Here is a 22,746-nt window from a genome sequence, read left to right as displayed (position 1 = left end):
GCAGGACAGAGATTACATCCTCTCCATAATCCTTCACACATTTGCTTATAAAACTTCTCCATCTGGACTCCCTGTTGAAAACAGGTTGATCCTCTACTTCTCTGTGCCCCCAGAACAGTTAAGGGATGTGAGAGACAGGAGAGCAGGACCCATGACTGCCCTAGCCTGGCCCAAGGCAGTTCCTTTAAGTTAAGCCTACTGCTCCCACACACACCCCAACATGGCCAAGGGGGAAAAGCTGTTGTTCACTGCTATGCTGTCAAGATAGAACCTTGGACCCTACATACCTACCAATCTCTGTGCTACAAGGGGTATGGGGCATGTGCAAGCAACCACCACGACACAGAGCTGAGAAAAGCCAGCATAAAGCACTTTTATTGCAATAATAAACTTGAAACGCATATGTGGTGCAGAGGGCAGGGGACAAAAGCGTACTTTCTCTCACCAAATCACTACACAGGACAGCAGAGGGTGAGAAGCAACTGGAGGAGGAATAGCCAGAAAGCCGAGATTAGCAGAGAGAGCCAAGCATCAAAACCCAGGAGATGCTGAAGCTGTGATGACCAGCATCATTTTCTTAGAGAACACTCAGGATTTGTAGTGATGGCCGGGCGTCCGTTGGGTGGTGAGTCTACAAACAGCACCTTCAATTTAAACTTTCCATAAAGTTCTTAAAATTTAGGAAGTGGAGCTTGGATAGTTACAAGATTACAAAAGTCCTGAAAATCCACTAGAAAAACCATAGGATGAAAAACAAATTAAGCCAGGTCACAAAGAAGGCTTCAGAGGTCCCTACTGACCCTACTGTAGTGTCCAACACAGCAGTAAAGGGACCTGCTTTAAAAGGCAGACGGTTTCAGAAGGTGGGAGGGCTGTCAGAAGCAAAGGCTCGCTCCCTCCCTTCCCACTTCAGTTTGGATAGGGCTTTCAATTTAACAGGACCTCCCTCACTGGAGAAAAATCCAGCCCTCAACAGCATCTCGAATCTGCTATGGCTTTGCAGCACAGCAGCAAGAATGTCTTAATATATAATAGATAAATTTTTCATCCAAAAAAATAAAATAAAATAAAATAAAAATTCTTGCAAATCCCACCCCCAACACCAATTCCTATTCTAAAGTTAACCCATCGCTTGTGCTGTTAATACTTGACAATATACTTCATTGGAAACCTAGATCTGAAAGACTGAAACTGAATCTTCACCCCAAAATAAAGTAACTTGAGGTTTATGGCATATAGTTTAAGTCAACACACATACAGAAGGGGGAGAGGACATGGAGGTGTCCGAAGCAAAGCTGAGTGACGGAACACATTCAGTCGGGTAGGTGTCTATACAAAGAGTGGTGGGACATCAGGAAAAGCTCCACATGGATTCATGTGCACCCGTCTGGAGGTACCAGATCCCTCCATGGCAGATCTGTTGGGGACAGAAAATCTGTGAGTTCCAGCAACTCATTGTTCTCTTCGTAGACAGCCACAACATTATCCACCATGCCAAGTCCCATGCTGAGCAGCTGAGAGGTCTTTTGAGATCAGGCCACTTCTTACAGCTGGAAAAAGCTGATAGATTGACTCTGTTTCCTAGCAAGTAACCTTCTTGTGCTCAACTTGCCATGAGTGGTTCATATATGGCTTTTCTCTTGTTAACCTAACATTAAGTTTAGCTTGCTAAGAACAGAAGGAGGCTGCCCCTACCACCCGCCTCCCATCCCCAGTGCTGCTGACAACACAGTGATCACCAAGATCCAACTTGGCTTCAGGTTTCTAAAAGCATCCTCATTCAGCCTCTGGCTGGGGGGGGGGGGGGGGGGGGCAGAACAAATAGGAAAGTCTGGGCCAGTTGGAAGGGTGACATTCATGTGTGAAGAGTCTAACAGTCACAAGAAAAATGCCATACAACTAGGATGCTGAGCTTAACGTTCTAAGAATGAAAGAAGAAGGGACACAGGAAACAGGCTTCAGATCTACTTTGCTACCACATGGCTGTGACTAGGAAGGACAACCCTGCTCCTATAAGTGCTTTTCTTACTAGCTTCTAGAAGCACAGGGCAGAACAAAGCCAGAAAGTTTTACTTCTAAAAGTCCAAAATGCTAGCACTAGGAACTTGGCCTGTGGTTCAAAAAACCTCAATTCAATAAGCTACATATAAACAGTTGCCATCCCTACGAGCTCCTTAGAAACGTGCCATCCTTTCTTAGAACCTCCAACAATGATGGGATGTCATAGAGAGGGGAGGGGGGCTCTGTAGTATTTTCTGCCCTCACCTCTACCAAACACTGGCCTAAAAAGGGAACAACAAAGGCAGTTAGAGTCCTTCAGCATTAAGTACTCTTACCCATGTGCAAGGAGCCAAGGGAGGAGGCCACTTCTGTCATTCCAGTTTTAGAAGCTCCACATCAAAGACCAGAGTGGCATGTGGAGGGATGATGCCTGGGTGCCCAGTGGCTCCATAGGCATAGTCTGGGGAGATTGTCAGTTTGGCTCTCTGACCCACACTCATCTGTGAAAAAAACAAGGATTAAATTCAGCCGGACAAACTCCCAATCCCTTCACAAGCCAAGCTGGCTCCTGGGTGTCCCTACCCAGGACTGTGTTGACTAAGACATTCCAGTGACTGCAGCTACCCATCCAGCAGGCAGCACCCATACTGTGAAAAACTTGGGAGGCTGGCAGTTAAACTAGATGGAACCCAATGGCAATTAAAAACCCCTCTTGACTTTTCAGGACTTACTAATGTCACACAAACAGTTCTCATACCATATTATTTGGATAATTAACAAAGGGGGAAAGGCAGCATGCATTTATACAGATGCAACCTTTTCATTTATGGCTAATGTAATCCACGGATGTGGCAACTCTGTACACAGAGCTGACTGTACTTTGATTAAAAAAATCTTAAACAAAAACAACAAAGATTAGTATCTGAGGATAGTCCACCATTCTATACTATATTTAGATCCTTTTTTGGGGGGGTAGCATTTCACTCTGTAATCTAGTGTAGTGTAAGCTGGCCTCAAACTCACAGGAATACCCTTCCTCAGGGTAAGTTAGGGTTACAGGTATTTGCTACCATATTTATACTTACCATCTTATAGTGAGACTCTTTAAATGTAGCCCTGGCTAATCTGTAATTTACTATGCAGCCAAAGCAGGCTTCAACTGTGATTCCCTCACTTCAGCCTTCCAAGTGTTGGGATTACAAGTATGAACTACCAGCTGGTCGGTGGTGGCACACACCTTTCATCCCAGACTGGGGAGGCAGAGGCAGGCAGATCACTGTGAGTTCGAGGCCAGCCTGATCACAGAGTGAGTTCCAGGAGAGCCAGGACTGTTTCACCAAGAAACCCTATCTCAAAAAAACAAACAAAAAAGTATGAACTACCATGGCTGATTCAAGCCCATGGCTTTATCTAATAAAATTCAAAATAATCATTCCATTGACTCAACAATCCTACTTTCTTGGATATTCTGCTAACAACCTATACATGCCCATGACAAAGGATAATGACTTCATACACATGCCCATATCACGGATTAGCCATCGGAAAGATCCCAGTGGGCTTTTAAGATACAACATGGAAACATGGCCAAACCACTGTCAGATGAAAAGGGAATCTTCCAAAATTGCACCTGTAGCAGGACCTGGTACCTGGAAACATTGAGCTAAATAAGCATCAAGAAATGGAGACAAGGATTTTGCCTCCCCCACCCACTCTGTCTTTTTCTCCCTCTACCCCTTCTGTCATACACAAATGACCTAAAGATTGATGGCACCTTTACTACCTGGTGACACTTCAGTGTATAACTTTCTCAAACTTGCCCTCCAGTAATACTTGCACACATGTGAAACAAAAACTGCAAAACAGGTATGCAATATTGTTACTCTACCAAAGTACTAGGAAAGACTCAAATGGCCTTCATTAGAGTTCTAGTTAACTAATTATAGCACCCATGTCCCCCAGAGAGCATTCAACTGCATGGGTTCTGTCATGTTCAGGTATGGTCAAAGTTAATAAAAGAAGAAAGTAAACTCTAGGCAATTTTGTGTATGTAAAGGCAAGGAAAGTGTGCTGAACTATGCAAGAAACCCCATGGGACTGGAGAGACAGCTCAGTATTAGAGCACTGACTGCTCTTGCAGACCTGGGTTCTGTTCCCAACACCCACACGGCAGCTCACAACCATCTCTAGTCCTAGTTCCAGGTAATCCAATGTCCTCTTCTGATCTGATGGTACCAGATACAGATACAATGGGTATACATATATGTCGGCAAACACTCCTGATGCTGATAAAAATAACAAACCTTTGAAAAGAAAAAAAGAACGAACCCTCAGAGACAGTTACTTGTGGGGCATTAGGCAGATGCTAGGACAAGGCAAAGGAGAGCATACCTGGGCTACCCCTTCTTCCCAGCCTCGGATCACCTCCTGCTTGCCTAGCATAAACTTAAAAGGCTTGTTTCTGTCCCGAGAGGAATCAAATTTCTTTCCATCTTCAAGCATCCCTGTAAAAAAAATATATACAATTTTAACATAAGCAACCAAGAGAAATGACACAAAACAGGTCAGAAAGCAGCAACACAGGTCCCATGCCCACAGCAGCGCCAGTGTGCCTGGGGGTCAGGTTCTAGCCTGGAGAACTGTGTTATCTCTGGAGGATTTCCTGTGGCCTCACTGGAGAGCTATGCAGTTGGCCTGAAGCCATGAAGTCTGTCACCTCACTCTGAGGCACAGCTACTACCTTGCTCTGGAATTAGAGCATAAGCTCCCTGTCATGGCCTTCCCAGCACCATGGATGTTCACAATTGGTAAAGTGGTTTCCTTTGCTCTGTAAGGACCTCCAGCGAAAGAGGCAGCAGTCCCCAATTTTGCCACAGTACACATGTAACAAGTACACAGCACGTTCTCTCAACCCTGCTCTCATGGCTGGCTAAGACTATATACGTTGCTGCTCTCCATGGCAGGTGAATGAGTATTCATCTAGAGGAAAATCCACAGCATCATGGGGAAAGAGAAAACAGGAAGACAGCTTTCCCCAGCACTCTGGTGATGTTTTATTAAAAACAAACGAGCAAGCAAACAAAAACAAAATAGGAACCTGAGCCCAAGCTAGCTCTTGAGTTGCCAGTCTTCCTGAGAAAGTAGCAAATAACCTGGATAACTAGAGGAACTGGAACATGCTAGCATTCATCCCACTGCTGAAGCTTATGTCTTCACAGCACATCCCATTTCACAGATGAACCTCTGGCAAGAAGTGATTCGCTCAACTAGCAAAACTAGACAAAACCCTCACACCATGTTTCTTTCACTATACTGTTTTCCCAAGGGTCAGGCAAACCACAATGCAAGAGGAATCCCAGCAATGGAGATCGGAGAGTGAGCACCGTGAGAAAAGAGTAGTAGACATCTGTGGTAGACATCTGCAGCTCCCTTTTCAAAAACATCCCTGCAAGGTTTTCTCCGGAAGCCAGTATCAGCCATCTGGGATAGCAGACCCTGAGCTCCTGAAAGCTCTCACAATGCAACCCCAGGCTAGAGGAAGCTAGTGCTGGGCCCAGAACTGATATGCAACGCAACAGGGGTTCAAAGATCCATTAATAAAGACTTCTCCTGTGCACATGTATGTGTTTACAGGGGGAGAAACCCTGATAAAAATCCCAACCTGAAAAACAATGTCAACCCTGGTCGGTAGACTGAGGAAACAAGACATGAACTGAGAGCGTTATCACAGTCGCCAGACTTCTAGACTTTAACCAAATAGGAAACAGGGTGGAGGCTGCTGTCCTGAGAAGGAGTCAAGACGGATGTCCTGCGGAGAATGGGCCTCACACTGACTGAAGACTGGGTGAAGGACATGAAGAAAACAGGACCTAGCCCTTTTCCAAGTCTGTAAAGAAACAGGAGATGGCACCTTAAGACTACATTTAGCTTGCTCTTTTACCAGAATATAATCACCACCTAGATTATAACAGAAGACCTGACAAGCAACAGACATGAACAGTCTATCAGAAACAAAGAGATCAGTTTCTAGGTCACAATAACTACTACACACATGCCCACTGCTAGCTCAACTTAAGCCACAGGAACCACCCAACTGAGCCTGAAGTTAGGAGAAAAAAGATGCCAAGATTCTCAGAATCCTTTCTCTGGACATGTGCAAGCCTTTCCATTCTGCTTATGAGACTGCTTAAACAGACACAAAGAAACCAACTCCAAGGCTCTGCAGCTTACCCAAGGTCAGAGCCAATGAACAGGGGGACCTGGCTCTAGCAAAAGGCTTTATTTAGCCCAGCAAGAACTGTGAACCATGAAAGATAACTGGTAACCAGAAATAGCCTCTTCCTGGTCTGGACTCCTCTGAGGAGACCTTGAGTTAGGCCTCAAAACAATAGTAGTCCCTGACCTTTAAGCTTAACTGTCTTCAAGAACCTGCTGGGGAAAATCCAGAGAAAAGGGGCTGGAGACATGGTTCAGGAGTTAAGAGCACTGGCTGTTCTTCCAAAAGACCTGGGTTCGGTTCCCAGCACCCACGTAGTGGCTTACAACAGTTTGTGACTCTATTTCCAGGGACCCGAAGCCCTCTTCTGGTTTCCATGGACACCAGGCATATACATGGTGCATAGACATATATTCAGGTAAAACATCCATCAGGTAACATAACTTAATTTTAAAAATCTTGAGCTGGGTATGGTGGCACATGCCTTTAATCCCAGCATTTAAGAAGCAGAGGCAAGCAGATCTCTGTGAGTACAAAGCCAGCCTGGTCTACAGAGCAAGTGCCAGGACAGCCAAGGCTGCCTATCTCAAAACTATCTCAAAAACAAGTAAATAAATTAAACTAAATATTCTGAGAACATGACCAGAGGGGTGCCTGAATCAAGGCTATGAAACAGCTCAGACCCAGAGCGCAGAGAATCTCTAGTGTAATAAAAATCATCTTTCTGATACTATAGTGGTAGACATTATATACTTGTCTAATCCCTCCAAATTCAACAGAATGTGTATCAGGAGCAATCCTTATACTATGGTCTTATGTGATTATGGCATAGGTTCACCATTGTTAAAAAAAAAATGGTTTTTTGGTTTTTGTTTTGTTGTTTTGTTTATGCACACACAAAGTCATTCCTCAGGCATATTCTTTTTGCTTGAGTCTCACTGGAACTTTGGCAAGTAGAGCAGGTGAGCTTGCCAGGGAGTGCCACAGACCTGCTTGCCTGCATCTTTTCACCTGGCCACTGGTGGGATTGCAGGCATATGTCATAGCATCATTTTTCAGATGGGATCCAAACTTAGGTTCTCATGCTTGCAAGCCAAGTGCTTTACCAACTATTCTCAGGTTCATCACTTTTTAAAAATATGCCACCTCTGACAGGAGACACTTCTAATGGGAAAGGCTATGTCTTTATGATGTCAATTACAAATGGGACATTTCTGTTCCTTCCTTTGGAACATCCAAAGAAGGGGAAGGCATGCTTTGCGTTCTTACTTAGTAGGACTTCTGGATACTTATGGCTGAGCATAACCTGTATGAGACAAAGCTTCATGGCTTACTCCGCACACCTCACTGTAGTGCTGCTATGAGGAGTAAACAAATGGAACAATGAAAAGACCGAAAACAGCCGGGCGGTGGTGGCGCACGCCTTTAATCCCAGCACTCGGGAGGCAGAGCCAGGCGGATCTCTGTGAGTTCGAGGCCAGCCTGGGCTACCAAGTGAGTCCCAGGAAAGGCGCAAAGCTACACAGAGAAACCCTGTCTCGAAAAACCAAAAAAAAAAAAAAAAAAAAAGAAAAAGAAAAGACCGAAAACACTCTCCTGATCTGTGACAAGAGGACCAGCGTCTGTGGGGCCCAGCGCACACACCTACACTGTATGTGCACAAACAAGCACATGTCTAACTACTTCTCATTTTTCAAAAGAACCTAGTACTGCTTTGCCTGAGTTGCCTCAACTGACTAGTAGCAGGCAGGAAGCTCAGAGGGACAGTGTCTATCTGCTGCTGAGGCGATTAGCTGTCTTCAGTGAGGGATGTCTAACTCCCTTATCTTAAATTTCTGGGGGACACAGGGGCAAAGGCTCAGTTAGCTCAGGAAACAGATCAATGCCTTCTTCTCTTACATTATTTCACATGAGCTGTTGTCTAAGGAAAGGGGGCATGAGTCTTACACCAGAGCTTCAGACCATAGTCATTTCCTGTCAATCTTATCTATTTTATCTTCACAAGAGGTGAGGGTAGGAGGTATTCTTCTGGGCTGAAGGATTTTCCCCCTATAATGTATTTTCCCCCTATAAATGTAAATGCTAAGCCTACAAAATTCTTTAGAAGAATACATGGACAAAGAAATCCTTACAATCTGAGACTAGGCAAAGATTTCTTAGGTATGGTATCAAAATGCATACATTATAAAGAAAAAACTAAACACTGAAGTTCATTCAAAATTATTTTAGCCAGGCAATGGTGGTACACGCCTTTAATCCCAGCACTCAGGAGGCAGAAGCAGGAGGATCTGAGTTTGAGGCCAGCCAGGTCTACAGAGTGAGTTCTAGAACAGCAGGGCTATGCAGAGAAACCCTGTCTCAAAACACAAACTTTTTAGAATAGACAAGCCAACCAGGAAGAAGATTCTATACACCCAGAGTATAAGAAGAACTACCAGACATGGCCCCTGTTACCATCGACGGCCATGAAGATGCCTGAGGTCTGGGCCACCACCAGGGTCCATGTTGTGGTGTCTGAGGGCCACTGCTGGGGCCATGCCAATCTAAGTGGCCTGTGTTGCCACCTGGGGCAATGGTGACATCCAGGGCCATGTCCGGGTCCATGGCCTCTAATTACTACCAAGGGCCACGCAGATGCCTGGGGTCTGGTCAGCCACCTGAGACCATGTTGGTGTCCAAGAGCCATGCTACTGCTGGGGCCATATTGATCTGGGTGACCTGAGCTGCTACAAGGGCCATGGTGACTTCTAGACCCTAGCTGCTGCCAAGGGGCCATGTCTAAGTTCATGGTCCTGCTGCAGCTGGAGTCTGCATCACCACAGGGGGCCATAGGAACCATGCATGATGAAATCTGAGGGCCATGCTGAGCGCGCACTGCCCTTTGCTGGCCCTGCTCTTCATTGGACACTGCACGAGAACTGGCTACCCATACCTGGGAGGACTGGCCCCGATGGCACGGGCACAGGAGGAGGACTGGCCCCGATGGCACGGGCACAGGAGGAGGACTGGCCCCGATGGCACGGGCACACAGGAGGAGGACCGGCCCCGATGGCAAGGGCACAGGACTGGCCCTGCCCTTTGTCTGAGGGGGCAGTCCAATAACCTGGACTAACCAGCTCAGTTAACACCCTGGTCCTTGGGTTGGCCCACCCTAACATCTACCCCATCTATGACTGCTGCAGCACATGAAGGGAATGATCCTGTGGAATGGTGCCCGCAGGATCTCCATTACTCGATGATATACTAGAGGAGTTTCAGGGAGGGTCCAGTGACGAAGGTATACCAGAACCAGAGGCCTTGAACCAGTCCGACGACTCACTGCAATGAACACTGCAGATAAAGCTGACAGGACGGACAAAAGGGTAGTACACTGTGTGACACACTGAGGCTCCCAATGCCACTAGGATGAATGAAAGTGTTGGAGAGGTGGGAAAGACGGGAACAAAGAGGGGTTTTTTGTTTTTAGTTTTGGCTTTCTTCTTTTTTTAACTTTCTTTGGGGGGGGGGTGGCTGCATGGGTGAAGGGCAGATATAGGGGGACTGGGAAATGAATGAAATTGAGATGCATGATATGAAATTCCCAAAGAATCAATAAAGAAATTATGTAAAAAAAAAAAAAAACCCACAAAAAAACTACCAAGGCAAGAATGAAGAAGGATGATCGCCAATTCAAAGGTCAAGTTAAGCTATGCAACAGATTATCAAAACTGAGTAAGAAAACAAGCCAATTAAGTGAGACAAAGCTTTGAACCTGTACTTCACTGAAACAGATGTACACAGATGGCAAGAGAGCATATGAAAAGATGTTCAAAATCCTGTCATTACACAATGCAATTCAAACCATCAGGAGAGAGAGATATTACTGGTTAAAGTGGATAACTAAAACACAGGCCCCATGAAGTATAGGGAGGACATTACACTGTTGGTGGCATATAAAACAGAGCCAAACTACTCTAGAAGGACCTGAGTGTGAACATTTGTGCCCCATATGGCCCAGCCATTCTGTATCTCAGTATTATCCTAGAAAAATGGCAGTATACATCCCTACAAAGAATCATACAAACATTCAGAGCAATTTTTTTGGGGGGGGAGGGGGTTTGAGACAGAGTTTCTCTGTATTGTTTTGGTATCTGTCCTGGATCTCACTCTGTTAGACCAGGCTGGCCTCGAACTCAGAGATCTGCCTGGCTCTGGCTCCCGAGTGCTGAGTCAAATCCTAAGCACCAACCCAAGCACCTACTGTAGTGGGTAGCCATTCCAGCTTGGTTCTGGAAGTTCCAACCCCCATTGAGACTCTGGCAACTGTCACGCCTACGAGGCGGGGCGAGGGGAGGCGCCTGGGGACCCGAGAGCTGGATGGGCCAGCGCTCGCTCTGGGCGCTCTCTCGGTGCCGGAACGCTGACCGGTGCAGATTGACTGTGCAGAGCTCCGGAGAACACCGCTGGACGGCATTACACCTTCCCCAGACCCTGCGACCTACCCATTACTTAATTTGTGAGTTACGCCATTTAATAAATATCCTTTTAACTACGTGGAGTGGCCAAAATAATTTCTCCAATACCTACCAAATAATGAATGGATATATAACCCATATGCAGAAAACCATTCAGCAACAAAAAGGAACAAATTATCTATACACAGAAGAATCGTAAAAGAAACCAGCAGAAGACTAAACACTACTACCTAGTTTCATTTGTAAGTAATTTTTAAATCACAAACTAGCCGGGCATGGTGGTGCACATCTTTTATCCCAGCACTCTAGGATGGCAGAGACAGGAGGATCTCTGTGAGTTCAAGACCTGCCTGGTCTACATGACCCGTTCCAGGACTAGAGACCCTAGCTCAAAATGAAACAAAATTGCGAAGTAAGTTTTGTGACAGAAAGTACTTGGCTGCTAGGGAAGGTGACAGATGAGAACTTCACAAAGAATTTAGCAGGACTTAAATCCCTGTTGTAGTCTTTAGGACATGTTTCACTATGTAGCACAGGCTGGCACTAACTCATAATCCTTCTGCCTCTGACTCCAGATTGCTAAGATTTTAAGTATGAGCCATTACATCCAGCTAAAAGTGAACACTTTAAACATGTGACATATATTGTTGGACAACTACGCCTTAACAAAACTTTTAAAAAGGAAAGTAGGTTGCTGATCATGGAGATGCATATCTATACTGAGGCTGGGGGAGATGATTCTGAGGTCAATTAGATCAACAACTGAGACCCTGCCTGCAGAGACGGAGGGGAAAAGCATTTACTAACACCCCCCACCACCACCCCCATCCCATCCATCTCCCACCCCACTTATGCTCAGCTCCTGTCCTACATGGGGAATGGAAGCAGGGCAAAGAGAAGGGAACAGGTCAAGTCTTAGCAGTGCTCCATCCCTTTCAACTCCGGAGCCTCATGCACTGGAACCTGGAGCGCTTGGGCAGTGAAACCACCTGCCAAGTTAGCAGCAGAATTTCCTCGAGGAAAAGCAGGCTCAGCAGGGAGGAGGCAACTGAGGCTACAGTTCACACAGCAAGTTCTCTACTCTCAAGGCCACACTTTCTTCTGTTGGCAGCAGTGGCCAGTTTCATTTCTGACTAAACACAAACTCTGTCTCATGACTGGGTGGTCTGAAAAGCTGCAGATTCTCCGGTTCCAGTCTGAAATCATGGCACTTGCAGACCTGGACTCTGTTCTACATCCCAGTGGCATGTGGCTCAGCCCTTCGCTCCATTTGCCTGACTTAAGAACGAGCAGGACAGGACAAGCAGGAGGCTTCCATATTTAGCCCTTCTTCCCTATATGGCAGCAGCAGCTGAGGGATGCTCCTAGAAGGGTTTTACTTTCTAATCAGTAAGAAAAATGGGAAGAATTGGAGGTGTTCAATGTAAAGCACAAGACCACAAGAGGAGTACAGGCTCCCGCTACACACAGCCCATGCCACTTCCATCCCATGCAGCTTCTGGCTGGGAGGAATCAGATTCAAATCCTTGCAGGGGAAAAGGGTTTTAGGGAAAAAAATAAAAACAAACAAACAAACAAATAAGTAAGTAAGTAAGTAAGTAAGTAAGTAAGTAAGTAAGGAGTTTGGGGGAAGATTCAAATGTATCTCCACATAGGATGCTAGGCAACACTCTATCAGTCACACCCAGTTCTGGAGTGTGCTTTTATTCACAAGTAATTGGCAAAGAGAAAAGACATGGGCAGCACCTGCCAAGCAAAGTACCAGAGTGCCCTAGGCTGTGACCCTATGCTGTGCTCCCAGTGCTTAGCTCAAGCCAACAGTGAAAACCCAAGATCAAGACTCAAACCCAAGAGGCCCAGTGACTGTTTCAGATTACTTCTGGCATACTTGTATTTGTGGGAGGCAGAGTTCCAATATGTCCTCTACTGGGTGGAGAACACAACAGAAGACTCAAGAGACTCAAGCTTCAAAACTTGTAATGAAAGCTCATTCACAACACTCAATAATCTTTGCATGAAGTTTTCACCGGTAGCACTTTATATTGACCAAATAAGGGAAGTTATAAATAGAAAATTTTAAACCCCTATATTAAATCAAATAAAACCATCAAGTAACCCGAACATCCCAAAACCTTCAAAAATCAAAGCAAAGTTCTTGTCATTTGTCAATGGGAGAGGGAGAATTGTTTGCTAAGCCCAAAACAGAAATGAGTTTCCTAAGTACAATCAGCACAGTTGTTGAATGGAAGAGGGAGCCATCCAAAGGCAAGTCAGTCTGCAGACTTGCAACTGAAACCACTCAGGACTTTCCCAGATGGAAGTACTGCTAGAGACCTGAGGACAGATCTGTTTCCCTCCCCTCTTTATTAGACACAGAAACTTCCCAACCCCCCTTATGCATAACTTCTGTGTTAGAAAGACACCATGCCGGTCGGTGGTGGCGAATGTCTTTAATCCCAGCACTCGGGAGGCAGAGCCAGGCGGATCTCTGTGAGTTCGAGGCCAGCCTGGGCTACCAAGTGAGCTCCAGGAAAGGCACAAAGCTACACAGAGAAACCCTGTCTCAAAAACAAAAACAACAAAAAAAAAAAAAAAAAAAAAAAAAGAAAGAAAGAAAGACACCAAAGGGGAGAGGGGAGCAGTCAGCTGTATTTTTCCAAAGCCAGTCATGATGGTTATACTGATGATGTAATTGAACAGCATGCAGATCAGTGAAGTGTGGGCATTACTAGATCAGTCTAGCTGAGTGCTTGCAATGAGTCAGTGCAGGAAGACAGAAAGAATGCTGCCACTAGTGAGGGATTGGAAAGGCTTGGCATTTAGATTTCTCACAATAGACCTTACTTTATTATAAGAAAACAAAGACAAAATTGGTGTTTGGAAAACTCCACCATACTCAAAGAAAAAGCAATGACTGTTTAGCAAGCGTCTGAGCTGCTTTAGTCTACTTCCAGGGCCCCGTGACTGCTTCCCAGTGTAACCTTTCTGCACTGTTCTGCTTCTTACCCTAGGTGAATGGTATGGCCAGAGGCCTATCCCATCACTTTCCTACTCCACTAAGTACAAGGAAGCACATGCCCAACTCTGAGGAAACACTTTACCTTTGGCCAAATCCCTTTAGATTTTTTTTTTTTTTTGGTTTTGGTTTTGGTTTTTCAAGACAGAGTTTCTCTGTAGCTTTGGAGCCTGTCCTGGACTAGCTCTGTAAACCAGGCTGGCCTCGAACTCACAGAGATCTACCTGCCTTTGCCTCCCGAGTGCTGGGATTACAGGCGTGCGCCGCCGCCGCCGCCGCCGCCGCCGCCGCCGCCGCCGCCGCCGCCACCGCCACCACCACCACCCAGCTAGATTCTATGATCAAAAGTTCTCAATGTCAAGATTCACAATGGGAGGGGCTGTGCAACAATCTGAAGAACACAGGTAAAGTCTTTCCTTGCAAGTGTGTCCTTCAGTTCCCGTGTTAATCATGATATAAACAGTGGCTCACTGGAGATAATATACATTGCTCTAGGGTGTACTTCTCCAGACTAGTTCACAGCCTTCCCTGCTCTGCTTCTGTTCTTCCTTCAGCATAAACCCGACAAGAGCAAGCAGGCAGAGCCTTTGAAAATAAAAACAGACCTTATTTCCCCTTGCCTTTTAAAGTCCTTCCATAGCTCTTCATCTCTTTGAGAAAAGAATCTAAAATCCTTACAGTGGCTCCCAAGAGCTGCCATCTCTGACCTTGCTGGTTTGGCTCCCTCACACTTCTCTGCTTCTCCAGCACTGCTTCCTCAGACTGCGTTCACATCAAGTGCACTGCTACTCCTCTGCATTCGCTGCTGCGCTGTCTGAATTCTTACTCGAATAGCCCTGTCGATTAATCCCTAAATCCTGCAGCCATCTATTCAAAAGTCACTTTCTCACTGAGGTCTTTGCCATTTAAAAATCTTGACCTTTTCCTGATCCTCTCCTTAGCATTAATGAGCAATATATCTTTGCATTAATTATACCTTTTCACTACAGCTAAAAACCTACAAGGGTAGGAATTGTGCTTTCCTTCATTCTTAAATCTTTGATGCCCAGTACAGTACCTTGCACACAATCAGTGCACATAGAGAAATCAAAGACATCTCCTCCCTTTAGGCACATATATACTTGGGATAATTCTTTCTTCTTGCCTGCCTGAGGCAAGCACACCCAAGACAAGGGACCACTTCTTCCAGGCAGCTCTGCTTCCAGGTGTCGGCTGCTCTACAGGGATTTCAATGTATGGGCACTTGCCCAAGGTTCTCTCCCACCTTCAGTCACCATCACTGAATAACAGAGGAAGACTGAGCTGTGGGAGTAGTGGTCTAAGTACTTTATCTTTCTGGACCAAAGGAAACAGAAACACCTACCACAGTAATAGGAGTGTGGAAGTGGAGACAAATGTGGTAGCACTTTAAGCAGAGGGGCAGAGACCCTCCACCTCGCCCCCCAGGAAGAAACTTTGAGTTCAAGAAAACACATAGGCCTGCCTGAGTGGTCAGAGCTCTTGGGACAGGAAGTCCAAAGCACATAGACCATCCCACTGCAATGAGCGAACCTCAGAAGAACCAGAACTGGAGTCATTTCACTGAGTTTGATCTGGGACACGTCCAGATCACTTTACACTGTACTGGATGTCCTAAGAAGGAAAATAAGGAGGATACCCTTGTTCTTAGCAGGGGCTCCTGTCTTCAGAGGTAAGACATCAGGATATTCCAAGCTAAGCTGGGAACAGTAGTACACAACTTTAATCCCAGTACTTGGGAGGCAAATCTCTGTGAGTTGAAGGCCAGCCTGGTCTACATAGTGAGTTCTAGGATAATCACAGCTACATCCTGAGACCCTATCTTAGAATAAAACAAACAAAAAAAGATGGTCTAGCTAACCACTGGTTACAGAACTACTGATGTGGATATAGTTAGTGCATATAACAAAATGGACCCCTGTACCATGCAGGCAGTAGCACTCAGGGACACATTATGGCTGTTTTCACTTTTCTTTCTTTGAAAGGCTCTCCATGGCACCCACATAGGAGAAGCATGCTTTGAGGAAGACAAAGGAGTCTCTGCTGCCCTTATCTGTGGAAGGAAGACAACAAACAGGACTTGTGTAGTTGATCTGAGGACTCTCAATGCCAGAGGAAAACAACCTTTCGACAGCAGGGTCCATTTCACAGTACCGACATCTCATCAAGCTAAGGAAATCTGCAACAGAAGCAAACTCTAACCTGTCCACACAGCTGAGGTAGCACAGGCCAGCTACACCACCCTCACATGGGGTGGCCCCAACTACTACCATCCAACAGCTTCCTCATGCACACACCCTGGGGGGTGGCTGACGATGGGCACTCATTCCACTCCATCTCTTCTGCATACCTATTTCTCTACCTGTGAAACAGGAGGTCATCCTGGCTGGACCCAACCACTTCCAACTTTCTGTGTTTGAGAAGGGTTTCACCATGTAGCCTTGGTCAGCCTGGAACTTGCTAGGTAGATCAGGCTGGCCTTAAACTCATAATTCCAGCTCTCTGCCTCCTGAGAGCTGGAATTAAAGGTGTGAGCTACCATGCCTGGCTTCCAACTGCTTCAATCCTGAGTATATCCAAGTCTGACCACTCCAAGAAGTTTTGGGGCCACGACCACAGCTTAACCTTGCTCCTACTCTTGACACCACAAAGGACAAAAGCTCCACTGTCAGGTACATGGAACTAAGAAATCTAAGAACAGTATGAACAATGCCACAGCTGCCACATGTCTCTGCTCACAAGGTGCTACTACTCTGGCTATATAGATAGCACACAGAAGCCAAAAGAAAAGGACAATTTACATTCCCAGAGCCCAGTGACTGCAAAGATGAACACAAACACAACAAAGGACCTCTATCCTTTGAGGAGCATGCTTAATGACATTACTTCTGTCCATGGACTGGGCTAGAACACTCTCACACTTGAGATACAAGCAGGGTACTGTATATCCTCCAGAGGGAGAAGGTTGAAGTCCATGTCAGCTCAAAACATGTTCACTTGACCCAGAGGAAGAGTGTTCTTGTGGCAACACACCAAGTGCTCCAATCCCCACTGCCTAAACTCCTTCACACAATCCACTCCAGTGCCTTGGCCTTGCACAAGAACTCTTCCTCCAGATGGCCACAGAGCCCACTACCAAACTTGCTGTGAGTGATGCTGGGGGTAGGGAGATCACTCATTAGGACTTTTCCAACTCTCTCCATTAAAAGCAGACTCCCTTCCCTATCCCTCTTTGGTTTACTCTGCATTGTGCCTCTCATTACCTGACACGTCACGATCATATGGGTCCCCCCTCTTGAGCTAAACCCTACTAGATCAAGTCTTTCACTGGCCATATACTGTGCCTGGTTTGTTGCTACAGAAGGGGGAGGGGGGGTCTTGTCTAGGGAAAAAAAAGCATCTAGTCACAACTCTGCCCAAAGGGCTCCAGACTGTTTTGTGACCACACACACTAGAAGAATATCACCTGAGGGATTTCTTAAATATGAGCTTCCCTCCAGACATCACCAACTAAAACAGCTGCAGAGGAGTGAATAAAACAAGCAGAGAAGAAGGAAGCAGGCTAAAGAAAAGCGAAAGGTAATGGGCCAGACCTGCCCTGGGAGCTGTGACTGCCCCAGGCAGACCCGAGGTGATGCCAACAGACTCCTATCTTCTCCATCAGACCCCAGGGGGCTACAGAAAGCTTAAGCCTCATCCCAAGGACAAGATGTCTAGCTACATTTTAGGAGGATAAAAAAAGAATTCCTTCAACCCACTTGAGACTGCTCTCACAATGGCAAGCACGTGGCCTGCTATGGCTGAGTGAAAAGGGATATGCACCAAGATAAGCTTCACAGCAACCATGAAGCAGCTATGGGAGGCATGGAGGGAGGGGCTATGGAAGTCCACATGGCCTTCAAGGACTTAAATGTGTAGCTTATTATCCCATCTCCTCCCTCACGTCTCAGTCAAAGCTTATCACAGCTCTCAGCAATCACTCAATATCCTCAGTGGCACCATAGAGGCCTTCAAGGCCGCACTCATGCTGTGCTCTGGCAGGTCACAGAAAGCACCAAGGAAGCCTTAAGGTGGCACTAAGTCAGCCCTCACTGGCATTTAAAACATCACTGAGGTTCAGGCTAGGGATGCAGCTCAGTTGTTGAAGTGTTTGGCTACCTGCAAGGTCCTAGGGTTTATCCCTGGCATTCAGGATTGGGCGGTGGAGGGTTTAGTCACCTTACTTCCTTTGCTGTTTCTTTGGACCCATTCTAAATCAGCAGAAATGGACACCAGGCTAAAACTCACATGATCAAAAGTATTCCCCCAGCTTATGCCTCAGTCACTCACATCCTTCCTCTCAGTCACTCAGCCAAACATTCAGAAGGAGACAGAAAAACTAAGCATGGGCATGAAGACTTCTACCACCACAGCAAGAGAAAACCCTACAGGCTTTCTCCTCCCTTCTTGGGACTCCATGGGCTTCCTGTCTTTGAAGATCCTCTTCCTCTAATCTTAAAGGTTACCTCTTCTGATCACAGTTCCTTCAAGATACAGTCTATTCCCAGTGACTTAAAAGCCTTCATGCTACGGATGTGATCTCACAGCACTTCTACTCTTCTACCCCCTTCTCTCACGCCCCCACAGGTCTCAAACAGGTTCTTCCTGGGAGGCTGGTGGCAAAGACTCTCGGGAACAAAGCCACCCGCCCTCAGGAGAACAGCCTATTCTGTGAGTGTGAGGCACAGCTGGCTTCTCACTAAGGCGTCTTTGTGGAGCTTATCAAAATGAAATAAAAAAGAAAGCTTTTGTTCTAATTCGTGCCAGGGTCCTGCTGTTGTTCTGGGAACATGTGGGTGGGTGCCACCCTCATGGAGAACACAGGCTTGAAGAGGCATTAGGAGCCCCGATGGTGTTCTGGGTCCCACAGCCATCTGTTCTTTTAGGAAGAGGCTCCAGACACTCTACAGAGTCAGTTCACCAAGAGACACAGCAAATCATTTCTGCCTACATGCTGGTACCTGGTTTTCAGCAGCAGTAAAACATAGGCTGGGCGAGAATGAGGGGCAGTCTTGAACACAGACAGGTGGAGCCGGGCACTATAGTGTGGCTGCTGCAGGCCAAAGGTAAAGAAGACCGTGGGAATTCAGGGAACTGCCCACTCACCCACATCCCCAACCCCTTAAATCAGTGGTTCTCAACCTGTGGGTCATGACCCCTTGGGGGGGCTGAACAATCCTTCACATGGGTTGCCTAAGACCATCAGAAAACACAGATATTCACATTACGATTCTTATGAGTAGTTATGAAGTAGCAACAAAATAACTTTATGGTTGGGGGTCACCACAACATGAGGAACTGTATTAAAGGGTCACTGCATTAGGAAGGTTGAGAACCACTGCCTTAAACACATGTTTAAAAGAGAGAGCGTGAGGGCGCAACAGTCTTCTTTTTCAACTTGCCATCAAAGACAACTAAACTGATGATTCCTCCTCTACTAGCCCTCCCAGACTAAGGCTGTGGTCGTACCACGCTATCACAACAGCTACTTGAATGTCCAAACCACCCTGCACTTTTGTTCATGACACAAAGATGGATTTCAACATTCCTTCCACTGGCAGCTTTTTAAGGTTCTGGTCCGTAACCCCTCCCATCTCCCGTCCACCTCTCCACTCGAGAAGTCACCGAAATAAGCAAGCAGAGAAAGGAGGATGCGAGCTGCTTTTCTCCTCTTCTCACTAAGTCGTCTCCCTCAGGAGAGGGAGCCTCCCCTCATCAGGGAGACAAGGCAACTTGAGCCTGAACAGCTTGGCCAGATCAGCCAGAAAAAAAGGTGGGGGTGGTGACAGTGGAGGGGAGGAGGGAGAAGCAGAAGAAACAGAGGAAGGATGGGGAGGGGGACAAAGGAAAGGGTGGGAAAGGGAAGGAGCGGGAGGGAGGGAGGCCGATTCCTATCAGCTGTGGCTACACCACTCAGCCTGGCTATGAAGTCACGGCCAGCTACCCTCCCCCTCCCCAACCCAGAAGGACCTTGTAAGGGCATGGAGTAAAAGATGGTCCCAGGGCCAGCAATCCTCATGGTCTGGAAGCTTGAATTTTGGCTGAGTGTGCACGTCTTTAAAATTTCCTTTGATTTTAGTTACTGTGTACTGCACTCACGACCCCCCCAGCTTCCTTTATCATTAAAAGGGGGGTGAGAAAAGTCTCCATTCCTAGAAAGGGGAGCCTGGGAATGACATGGTGCATCCTTTGGTCTGGTAATCATTGCTACCCAGGCTGAGATTTGCAAGTGGGTCAAAGAGAGAGAGAGAGATCTTGCATTATCTATTTCCTGAAGGGCACATGAAGCCACAAGAATGACTTAGCAAGTGGGTCGTTTCCCACCCGCCCCAGAAAGATGAATTCAAGGGTTCTCCCAGGAAAGGGGGGCTAGGCAGACCAGGAATCACCTCCCCTTCTTAACGACGAAACCTCCAAAGCACGGAGAAGGTATCCACCAGGACTCGGAAACGGTTCAAATCTCCCCTGAAGGGTCCCTGGCCGGAAGCGCTTGACCTCCGGCAGGCGATGAGCTCGCCCTGTGCCTCAGTTTCCTCGTCTGGGCAGTAGGCACCCCGCAGCATCTGGGGGCCGCGCACCGCTCAGGGGCGATGAGGACTGCGTCTGCCGGATGCCCGGCTCGGCCCGGCGGGCCCAGCCTGTCCCTCGGGGCGCGGCCACCGCCCAGGCCTCGGCCGCCGTCCACGCGGCCGCCACGCCCCGACCTCCAGCCACCGCTCCCTCGCCCCCCCGCGACCCCAGCGCCCGGCCCCACCCGGCCCGCCCGACTCACCCGTGTAGTGCACCACGCAGGTCTGGCCGCGCTTCGGGAAGGTGCGCCCTGAGGAGAGACAGACGGCAGGTGAGCGGCTGCGCGTGGCGGCAGGGGAGCGGGCGGCGGGCGTCTACTCACCGTCTCCAGGAGAGATGGTCTCCACCTGCACTCCCATGGCGGCGGCGGCGGCAACGGCGGCGTTGGCGGAGGAGGAGGAGGAGAAGGACGCGGGCGGCGGCGCGGCGGGCGGCGTGGAGCCGGAGCGGACCTGGCGGCGGTTCAGCGGCTCGGCTTCGTCCCTCGGCGTGTCGCCTGCGCACGCGCACGGCGGGGCACGGCAAGCCCCGCCCTGCTTGCGCCGGGCGCTCACGTCTCGGAAGCCCCGGCTGCTGGGCGGAGGGACCGGAAGTCGGCGGGCCACAGACCTCTCCCCCCCTCCACCCCTCCACCCCCCGCCGGATGCAGCTGCGACGGAAGGCTAGTCGTTCTGGCTGCTCCCGGTCTTTCTTCACGTTTCTCCCCTGCTTCTGAGAGTCGCAGTAATAACGGGGTCCACCCGTCACTTCGAGATGCTTCACGCTTCTGCACAACTAATTGTCCTGTAAAGACGGTAGCTCTGAGTAGTAGGCTTTGTGTATGTGGAACCAAGTTAACGTTCGAAAAGGGGCCCTAGGTTCCTTCCGTGCTCCTCCTTGGAAAAATCAATGTTAACACTGCCCTGCATGAAAGCCCCCTTTTGTACGAATATATGGAGAGATAGCCGGGCACGGTGGCGCACGCCTTTAATCCCAGCACTCGGGAGGCAGAGGCAAACACATCTCTGAGTTCGAGGCCAGCCTGGTCTATAGAGTGAGTTCCAGGCTAGCCAAGGCTACACAGTGAAACTCTTATCTCGAAAAACAAACAAACAAAAAAAATCACAGATATGTGTGGAGATGCATATTATATGTAACTCCACTCGAATGCTTGAATCCTCTCCTCACACAAGCTTCCAATGGGGCTCTGAGGATTTTGTTTGAATACTTTCATGAACAGATCATCTACTACTTTCAAGAAAAACTTAAGGAGTTGGAGAGATGGCTCAGGGATTAAAAGCACTGGTTGCTCTTCCAGAGGACTTGGATTCATTTCCCAGCACCCACATGGCAGCTCACAACTGTCTGTAACTCCAGTTCCAGGGAATCCTAAAATCAGTGTACAGGCACACATGTAAGCAGAACACCCATTCATATAAAATAAAAAGGTTAAAAAATACAAAAAGAAGAAGAGAAGGAGGACGAGGAGGAAGAAGAATAGAGACTCGAACCTTTGGAGGGAGAGCTGTGTGAGTAAAAGAACCCCTGGGGATGGGAGAAAGAATTGGCTTGGCTGTTCCTGTGGGGGGTGCGGAGTGCTGGAGGTCAACCCTGAAGTTCATTCTGTGGCAAGAAGATGGAGGTGAGAGGCTCGACCGTGTAGAGGCATGGCTGAGACATGACTGAGGACAGTTTGTACAACACACAGAGAAAGGTTCAGCTAGAGAGAAATGATTCAAAGTCAGGCACACGTTTGTGGTGGACATTTAGGGTAGATGCCTTTTCTTTCTTAAGACCGAATGTTGAATTCCGTAGTTAGGAAACACTCCTCTACTTTCCAGTCCATAATTTATAAATGTAGCCAATATCACTCAGCGCCAGAAAGGGAATATGACCCATTCTGGCCATCTGGAGCCCCACAGTCCCTAGAAACTGGTTGATGTAAGGACATATGTTCTAGTCTGTTCAGGCTACTGTCAACAAAGTACCATATACTGGGTAGTTTTAAACAACAAAGCATTTATCAAGGGGGAGGTGACTGGCTGGAGAGAGTGCTGAGGGGTTAAGAGTCAGCACCCAGGTTAGATGACTCACAACCACCTGTACTCCAGCCCTGGGGGATCCAACATCCTCTTCTGGCATCCAAGGGCAGTGGAACATACGTGGCATACACTCACACACACAAACAACAGCAAAACCCTAAGAGCTGTGTGAGGTGGCTCAGTAGGTAAAAGCGCTTGCTGTGTAAGTCTGACAACCTGAGTTTGATCCCCAGAACCCGTGGTGAAAAGAGAACCATTTCCTAAAAGCTGTCATCTCACCTTTGTACACACACCATGGGACGGACACACACACACACACACACACACACACACACACACACACACACACATGAATAGCAAGTAATCTTTTTTTTTTAGTTCTCATGGTTCTGGAGCCCAGGAAGTCTAAGC

The 22,746-nt window shown here is 47.5% G+C and overlaps 1 protein-coding gene across 1 annotated transcript; it reads right to left on the bottom strand.

Moving 5' to 3' along the window:
- Positions 1 to 349: 349 nt before the first annotated feature.
- On the bottom strand, positions 350 to 21,136 carry Fkbp1a (FKBP prolyl isomerase 1A). Its single transcript, XM_006985520.4, has 5 exons — positions 20,637 to 21,136; positions 20,517 to 20,564; positions 4,393 to 4,505; positions 2,337 to 2,501; positions 350 to 1,417 (listed from the first exon to the last, which is right to left on the bottom strand). Exons 1-4 carry the CDS (start codon positions 20,671 to 20,673, stop codon positions 2,373 to 2,375), a joined length of 327 nt encoding a protein of 108 aa, XP_006985582.1. The 5' UTR covers positions 20,674 to 21,136; the 3' UTR covers positions 350 to 1,417; positions 2,337 to 2,372.
- Positions 21,137 to 22,746: the final 1,610 nt, after the last annotated feature.

This window comes from Peromyscus maniculatus, chromosome 4 (assembly GCF_049852395.1).
Source record: "Peromyscus maniculatus bairdii isolate BWxNUB_F1_BW_parent chromosome 4, HU_Pman_BW_mat_3.1, whole genome shotgun sequence".
Lineage (NCBI taxonomy): Eukaryota > Metazoa > Chordata > Mammalia > Rodentia > Cricetidae > Peromyscus > Peromyscus maniculatus.
Note: the sequence above shows the minus strand (reverse complement) of the source record. Positions and strands in the feature narration are given on the sequence as shown.